We start from the raw sequence: 9,040 nt of genomic DNA, 5'->3' as shown, positions 1-9,040 counted from the left end.
TATATATATATATATTTGTTTGGTTTTATGGAAGACTAAAGACATGGAAGAAAATCCAGCACCCCAACATGTACAGCCAGGAAGGAAATCAGCTCTGTAATAGGACAGGTATAATGAACTACAAACAAGAAGGGGCGGAAAAAGAAGAAAAAAAAATGTGCATTGAGTTTAAGACACTGTAAAACTCAGAAGACATATTTACTATTCAAGTATAAACTCTGTAAGGACTTGGCATAAATTGAAAGGCAGCTGCAGAGGTACACCATTATAAAAGAAGTTCTATGAATTTACAATTCTACCTTCCAATTTCCTGGGAGAAAAAACCAAACTCTTGAAGGTCTTCACCGGAGACCCTGAGAGGGATTAACACCTTTGATGAAGACATAGTCAATAATTCATGATTGAACTTACTATTCGAAAACATGTATTTATTTAGAACAATAGAAATACGTGTTCTCAGACTGTCCTCTAGAGTTTGTGAGACTATTAGTTCAAGAGTTTCAAAGTATATTACTTGTAAAAACAATACTGATTAAAAAAATTTTTTTAACAAAAAAACAGAAATCTGATTTGATGGTACCTTAAAAATACCCTAAATACCAAATTTTCTCCAACCTAACATTACAGCTAATTTAAGAATTCCTTCTGCATTGGTAAAACATTTTTTCCTCATAAAATGTGGGTATTGAAATTGGATAGGAACACTATGAATGTGAAAATACCACCAATTTTCTGCAGTTAAAAAAAACAAAAAACAAAAAACAATAAAACAACAAAAAACCTAGAATGTTCTTTGGAATCACTGAAATATCACAAACTTGGGTTTTTTCTTACAGTCTGTGCACCTTCTTTCAGGTTCTCTGTTTTGCTTGTAGTACTGACTGTGTGATTCTAATGTTTATAGATTCAAGTCTTGCAATGCAATATCCATGCTTAACGCACCGGTGTCTCTCCAACCAGTGAGAAGTAATGCATAACCCAGAAATGCTGTCATTTACATCTCCATATAAGACTTCTGCCCCAAATAAAAACTTCAGAATGACACAACACGTCCTGTGTTAAACAATCAAATGAACCCAACATGGAGGATTCCAGTGTGATTTCAGTACTTGGGAGGGTATTGTCTCCTATGGTTTTTCATGGAAGTACCACAGGCCTGGCTGCTAGCATTCAGCTTTCCGTGGCCTTAAAGGGATTTTCTCAGGGCTGGCAAGTTGGATTAGATTCTAAGAGAATTTTGTCTTTGACAAACTACCATTTTTAGCATAAAATCTGGCCATGGCTATAAGTTTCAGTATGTGTACAACTGATTAGAGAGTTTTTTTTCTTTTTCTTTTCAACATTGGCTGGAATTGAGTAGAAAAAAGTCCACGATGCCTCTTCACATGTGTCATGAAATATGAGAAATCTGTCTGATTCTAGATACTATTTCTTTACGACACAATGGGCAGGTCTCCAGCTGCAAGGCACAATCCATGCACAGGTCACTGGGGAGAAACACAGAAAAGCCAGTCAATTTAATGCTTCAAAAGGTCAAACTCCAACTGCCTGCCAACTAAATCTAAAATGTTAACAAGTTTGTTCATTGAAAGGGTTAATAATTATACATGGTTTAAAAAAATGAATATTTAAATAAAAAGTAAATTTTACACTTCTGATCCTCAATTGTCTTAGTCTGAGGAACAAGTAAAAAGTTCATATGCATTCTTCCAGACACTCTATACGTGCATAGCATATACATACAGATGTGTACATACAGGTAGGGATATAATATTTCTCCCCAGAAAGCCATTTATCCCAGAATCATTTACCAAACAGTCCATCTTTTACCACAGTTTTGACACAATGCCTTTGTCATATGGTAACTTTTCATTTTTAGTTCTATTTCTGGGCTTTTATTGTATTCCATTATTCTGTCATTCCTGTCATAATAGTAATGGGACCAAACTACTAACATTTATTTTAATGTATTTTAAGATGTGGTATGGCTGTCATCTCCATAACTTTCAGAATTTTCTTGCCTTACCCTTTTAAATCAGCATGTCAAGTTCCAGAAAAAAATCATGTTGCTCTTTTTACGTTGACCAAATTAAACTTAGAGTTTACAGAAAACTGTCACCGTTACAATACTGAGAGGTCCTCCTATCCAAGAAGGGACTCATTTATTTAAGTCTTCTATTATACTCTTTGGTAGTTTAAAAGTTTTCTTCATATATGCTCTACATATTTCTTGCTATGTATTCTTAGCCTTTTTTTTTTAACCATTGTAAAAGGGATCTCCAATTATATGTTCTAATTGGCTGCTATTTATACATATAGCTAGAAAAGCGACTGAGTTTTGTATATTTTGTATATCTTGAAATGCTTCCCGCGTGTCACCATTAAAAAGATGCTAGCTAGTGAAACCCTGTCTCTACTGAACATACAAACATTAGCTGGGTGTGGTGGCGGGCACCTGTAATCCCAGCTACTTGGGAGGCTGAGGCAGGAGAAATAGCTTGAGCCTGGGAGGTGAAGGTTGCAGTGAGCAGAGACTGCGCCACTGCACTCAAGCCTGGGTGACAGAGCAAGACTCCGTTTCAAAAAATAAAAGTAAAAATAAATAAAAAATAAAATAAAAAAATAAAAGATGCTAGCATTTGGATGAAATAGATGTGTTTTTTATATTGTTACGGAAGTATCCATCCACTTCTCTTTTATATTGTTTTCATCCCTCCATTCATTTCTGTTTTGTAATATTTCATCCATTAGGAATGGATATAGAATTTTAATAAATGCGGCCGGGCGCGGTGGCTCAAGCCTGTAATCCCGGCACTTTGGGAGGCCGAGACGGGCGGATCACGAGGTCAGGAGATCGAGACCATCCTGGCTAACATGGTGAAACCCCGTCTCTACTAAAATACAAAAAACTAGCCAGGCAAGGTGGTGGGGGCCTGTAGTCCCAGCTACTCGGGAGGCTGAGGCAGGAGAATGGCGTGAACCCGGGAGGCGGAGCTTGCAGTGAGCTGAGAACCGGCCACTGCACTCCAGCCTGGGTGACAGAGCGAGACTCCGTTTTAAAAAAAAAAAAAAAAAAAAAAAAAAAAAAAGAATTTTAATAAATGCTCTCTCAGCATTCTTGAAGAAAGTGATAACTGCCCCTCCTGCCTCTGGCCTATTTGAGTAATTATATTAAGTATTTCTATATTGTAGGCCGGGTGTGGTGACTCATGCCTGTAATCCCAGCACTTTTGGGAGGCCGAGGCAGGTGGATCACTTTAGGTCAGGAGTTCGAGACCAGCCTGGCCAACATGGTGAAACTCCGGCTCTACTAAAAATACAAAAATTAAAACTGGGCCTAGTAGCATGCGCCTGTAATCCAAGATACTTGGGAGGCTGAGGCAGGAGAATTGCATGAACCTGGGAGGCAGAGGTTGCAGTGAGCTGAGATCGTGCCACTGTACTCCAGCATGGACGACAGAGTGAGACTCCATCTCAAAAAAACCTGCCCTCATCTAGCTATGGAACTAGCAATTCAAGAACAGTATGAAACTTTGCCTAACGTACAAAAGAGGAAACAACCAAACAAATCCTCTTACCTGTGTCCACATGGCTTCAATTGTGTGTCTGCTACCTCATCACAACAAAGGGAACAGCAGTTTTCTCGGATACTGACTTGCTTCAATAGAGCAAGACGTCTGTGCCTGAGTAGAAAAAGCAATTTGAAATGCATTTTGTCAACAGGGGGCCTGTTAGCAGTGATGCATATGAAATGTTTTGAAAATGCTCTGCACCTGTGAGATATATTCCTTAAACATTGTTCAGTCAAGTTTTCATACGTGCTATCTCCTTTCAATCCTATAATCATTTTCTAAAGTAGGGAATGAAGGAGGTATAACCATTTCCATTTTATAGACAAAGTTCAAGGAAGTGACTTATATAAAGCATGCAGTCAGGAATGAAATTCAAATCCTTTAGTTCTAAGTCCAGTGCTCTTTTTATGTTACCAGCAAATTTCAACCTTTTAAGTCACATATGTGAGAGTCTGCTGACAACCATAGAGCCTTTCTCAAGAAAACACACATATACAAGTTTTATACAATTTCAAGGGGTTTATAACAGTCCATGTTAGACTCCCTGCAAGTCCAAACACCTCAAGTTAGAACCCTTCCATTATACTTTCACTCAGTGTGGAATGGAAGCAGACAGGCAAAATTGTTCTGCTGAAGGTACAGCCCAAATAGATAGGCAACAGAAGTATGAAGCATTTATTCAGTTCACTTATGGGCTTACTGTGTGCCAGGCACTGTTCCAAGCCCTAGAGATTCAGCAGTGAACAGAGGACTAAAAAAGTATCCCTGCCTTTGGAGAGTTTATGCTCCAGTGGGGCAAGACAGAAATAAACAAGATAAGTAAAATACAGTGTTAAATGCTGATAAATACTATGAAGAAAGAGAAAATGGGAAGGACAAGGAGTGTACACATCAGAGGTGGGGAGTTATTAAAACAATTTTAAATACGGCAGCCAGGAAAGGTCTCACTAAGGTAATATTTAAGTAAAGAGGTAAAGGGAGTGAGGAAGTGAGTTTTGTGGTTGTTTGGAGGAACCATTTTGGGTAGCAGGTACAGCAAGTGCCCTAAAGCTATCACAGGCCTGGTGTGTTTCAGGAGCAGCAAGGAGGCCAGGGTGACTGAAGGAGCATGAGAAAATGGGAGAGGGTAGCAAAGAGGTCAGAAAAGTAACATGGGGAAGGGAGAGGACAAATTGTACAGGGCCTGGGAGGTCACCGGAAAGGTTTTGGCTTTTCCCTTCAGTGAATAGGAAGCCACCCACTGGTGTCTTTTGAGCAGAGAAGTGTGCGATCTGACTTACGCTGTAACAAATCATTCTGGAGGCTGTGTTGGATAGACTGAAGAGGTTCTGGGGAGGAACAAGGTCGAAGGCAAGACAAAAATAATACAGGTAGGAAATGGTGGAGGCTTGGACCATGGTAGCAGCAGTGAGGGTGATGAGTAGTTGGATTTGGGATATATTCTGAAGGCACAGCCTACTGGATTTGCTGAGGGACTGAATGTGGGAATAGCAGAAAGTAAGGTCTTCTCTCATCTGTTTTTTTATTTTTATTTTTGTTTTTTTTGAGACAGGGTCTCACTCTGTTGCCCAGGAGTGTGGTGGCACAATCTCAGGTCACTGCAACCTCCATCTCCCAGGCTACGGTTATGGCCAGGAAAACAGGGATGATAAAGTAGTTATTAACAGATGAGGGGCCGGGCACAGTGGCTCACGCCTGTAATCCCAGCACTTTAGGAGGCTGAGGCAGGCAGATGGCTTGAACCCAAGAGTTCGAGACCAGCCTGGGCAATATGGCGAAACCCAGTCTCTACAAATAATACAAAAATTAGCTGGGTGTGTTGGCATGCCTGTAGTCCCAGCTACTCAGGAGGCTGAGGTGGGAGGATCGCTTGAGCCTGGGAGATGGAGGTTGCAATGACCTGAGATTGTGCCACTGCACTCCTGGGCAACAGAATGAGACCGTGTCTCAAAAAAATAAAAATAAAAAAACAGAGATGAGAGAAGACTGTAGGAGAAGCACCGGCTGTGAGTGGGTGACTTGTAGCTGAGAGTGGGTATGTGGTGCTTCACCGTACTATTATTTTTTTCTTCTGTATGTATTTGAAATTTTCCATAATAAAAAGGTTAAAGAAAAAAAGAATGAATGGAAGAAGAATTAGAGACAGAGAGTATATACAACATAGAACAATTTATAAAATCCCAGTTAGTAGTAACAGGACCATGATCTCCTACCCTGATGCCAGAAAGGAGTAATATTCCAATGAATATAAAGTATCACTGAATATACATTTTTGGAACACAAGATGAAAATATTAACGGTACAGAAAATGGTCTTAAGTTTAAGTTCATACTTAATGCCACAATTTATAATTAAGCACAACTGGAATGTTAAGGGCAGCAAGGTGCAAGAAGGAGGTTGGCACTAAGGTGGCCACTCAATTAGGCTCCTGACAACTCTTCTTGTTACTGTCAGAGAAAACAGTCTAAAGACAGCACAGGATTGACATAGCTTGAAATTCAGCTGTTCTTATTCAAGACAATATGAACTTTGGGTACCAAATTTATATACATGGTTACCAAGAGAGTGTGTATAAGCTGTCCATAAAATGAGACTTTCTGACAGTTGATGCCCATTGCCATCTGAGTTTTGGAAGGTTTGATTCTGCAGGAGCAGTTAACTAAATGCTGAAGCATTTTAACTATGGCCAGTCCCCAGGGGAACTTAGATGGATCAATTGTCCCTTTTAGGGTACATGTGAGAAGACTTATTTGTGGGCCTCATCCAAGGAAAAGGCAGGCTAGATGAAAAAGAATGGGGTATGACAGATAAGGGAGAGATGTCCCCTCAGACTTTGGGCAAGAGGAATTTAAAGTTCAGAATCTCTGTCAGGCACCAAGGATGAGGCTGAATGAAAAGTTCTAGGAATTAACCTCAGAACCCTGAGCAGGAACACACGCAACCCTTATGTTCTTGGGCTATTACCGAGGCTCTGCTGCTGCAGACAATGCTACCATCATCATGCCATTTTCTAGTTCATCTGGAAACTATTGAAACACTGAGACAGTGAGTCCAAGGTGAAGCACAGCCCAGAGCGCTGCTTGCAGATCTGCTTTTTGAGTCAAAACAAGAGCTAGGATTATGCTACAGATACCTTTGGGGCATAACAGTGCGACATTAGCTATGTCATGGCCAGTATGCTGGCCTTGCCTGTTGAGAGAGGCTCTCTTACTGATATAAGACATGTGGTATTTGTAATAGGAATACCCTTTAAACAGGCAGCTGCTCTGTTTAAAATGATAAACTTTAGCTCACATTGTGAAACAAGCTTCAACTTGAAGTAATAATTACCAGGAAGCAGCTGGAGTCTTTCCCCAGCCTAAGGAATAGACTACATTCATCTCACAAGGAAGCAAAGCAGGCATTCATCTGATAAATTAATGCCAAACACAGTTTTTGTCAAATAAGGGTTGTGAAATTTTATGCAAGATGGTATTCACTGATGGTTGTGGAACACTGTTGTCATCTTTGCCACACAGCTAAAACCACTTAAAAAGTCTGTTTCAATAAAACCGAGTCTGTTAAAAAGGTGCACTAGATTTCCTAATATTTAGGATTTTGACACTGACATTCAAGTGAAGTTAGTTTGCAGCTTCTTTGTGTGTACGTGTGTCATATTTTCTGATTTTATACCAATCTTATTTATCTTACAAAAAAAATTTGAAAGTGTTCCTTCTTTCTGGGTTTGGTAACATTTTAAATAACAATAAGGTTATCTGTTACCTAAAGATTTGGTAGACATCCTCTGTGGAATCACCTGGGTCTGGTGCTTTCTGGGGACAGATATACACAATAATTGGTTTGTGTATATCTCTTCTGGGATCTATCTTAATAATTTATATTTCCTGAAAAGTCATCCATTTTACTCAGGTTTTCAAAATGTATTGGTTATGTTCTTTTAAACTTGATTATAAATTGTTCAATTTCTCCTAAGATTCATGTGATAGTCTGGAGATAGCCTGGGCAGATCCCTTACCTTGGCAAAATGATTTTTTCTTCAGCTGTTAGGAAGGCGTAGTCATTAAAAGTGCTAAATTTCATGGATGGTGGGTATTTGAATGGTTTTGCTCCAAAATTGAACTCACATTGTTGATATGACATGAAACTAGCTGCAGCAAAAAATCCAGATCTACAAATAAAACGAGTACAGAGGCCAACAGAATTAATAAAAATCAAAATTGAGTTAATAGATAGAACAGTTTTCAGAAAGGCAGGGTGAGTCAGTCCTACCCTGGCAGAAGAGTGACAGATTGTGTTTATAACCCACACAAGTCTGTGACCAGAGAATATTGTGCCTTATCTTCCTGTATCAAACTTCGGGATAGTTTTAGGTCTGATCAAATGGGTTCCTAATCACTTGAAATTAATCAATTTCTCATCACAATTACGTACATAAATGGACAAAGACTTTTTTTTCCTAGAGAAAAGGGCATTCCATGCATCTACTCAAATTTTTGACTGAGAAAAGCTACTTACACAGTAGATGAAAAGACTTGCTTTTCAGGAGGCAGCTGGTTGCCATTTAAAAAGAAGATCATTTGCTTTTCATTCAAGTCTAACAGAAATCCTACTGTATCTCCTAGAGGATAAAGTGAAACACTGTTAGGATAATGATGTGTATTACCAGGATTCTCTGATAAGCATCTCAAGTGTTTCAGTGGCACTGTATTAAGTCTGCATCTTTAGCTATGCATTCAACATGTTCATTTTTGTTTCTTCTGTAACTGATCTGACCCCTACACACCAATATTTTAATGTAACAATAAGAAAAAAATACTGCCAATTAAATTACGACAAGCCAATCTTAAGATGCACCCCAATTTCAAAGATGTTAAAATGTGGGGAAAAATATGCATTTTGGGCTCAGTGCAATATGGTAAGATCAAAATCATGTGCTTACTTGCCTTTCTGGTGAGATTTATAACTCCCTAGATAACTACCCCCAAAATATGCCTTTCTTTAAAAAAAAGGCAAGGCAGGCCGGGTGTGGTGGCTCCCGCCTGTAATCCCAGCACTTTGGGAGGCCAAGGTGGGCAGATCCCCTGAGGTCAGGAGTTTGAAGACCAGCCTGGCCAACATGGTGAAACCCTGTCTCCACTAAAAATACAAACATTAGCTGGGTGTGGTGGTGGGCACTTGTAATCCCAGCTAGTCGGGAGGCTGAAGCAGGAGAATCGCTTGAATTCGGGAGGTGGAGGTTGCAGTGAGCTGACATCATGCCATAGCACTCCAGCCTGGGCAACAGGGCAAGACTCTGTCTCAAAAAAAATTTTAAGAAGGCCTGACGGAGTGGTTCATGCCTGTAATCCCAGCACTTTGGGAGGCCAAGGCGGGAAGATCATCTGAGGTCAGTTTGAGACCAGCCCAGCCAACATGGTGAAACCCCATCTCTACTAAAAATACAAAAATAACCCGGGTGTTATGGCGGG

The 9,040-nt window shown here is 39.8% G+C and overlaps 1 protein-coding gene across 5 annotated transcripts in view; it reads right to left on the bottom strand.

The window, feature by feature from the left end:
- Window positions 1–394: 394 nt before the first annotated feature.
- RSPRY1 (ring finger and SPRY domain containing 1) overlaps window positions 395–9,040 on the bottom strand; it is a 50,558-nt gene continuing 41,912 nt past the window's right edge. For 3 of the 5 annotated variants that reach the window (XM_017878827.1, XM_017878824.1, XM_017878828.1), the window contains 4 exons: window positions 8,088–8,190; window positions 7,588–7,740; window positions 3,579–3,683; window positions 395–1,487 (listed from right to left, as the gene is read on the bottom strand). In XM_017878827.1, coding sequence (XP_017734316.1) covers window positions 1,391–1,487; window positions 3,579–3,683; window positions 7,588–7,740; window positions 8,088–8,190 — 458 coding nt within the window. In that variant the 3' untranslated portion in view covers window positions 395–1,390. The remainder of the gene's footprint in view (window positions 1,488–3,578; window positions 3,684–7,587; window positions 7,741–8,087; window positions 8,191–9,040) is intronic. The other 2 variants (XM_017878826.1, XM_017878825.1) reach the window with 2 other exon arrangements.

The sequence above is a fragment of the Rhinopithecus bieti genome, unplaced genomic scaffold, assembly GCF_001698545.2.
Source record: "Rhinopithecus bieti isolate Rb0 unplaced genomic scaffold, ASM169854v2 scaffold_11161, whole genome shotgun sequence".
Taxonomy (NCBI): domain Eukaryota; kingdom Metazoa; phylum Chordata; class Mammalia; order Primates; family Cercopithecidae; genus Rhinopithecus; species Rhinopithecus bieti.
The sequence above is the reverse complement of the archived record's forward strand: the minus strand, read 5'-3'. Positions and strand labels throughout refer to the sequence as shown.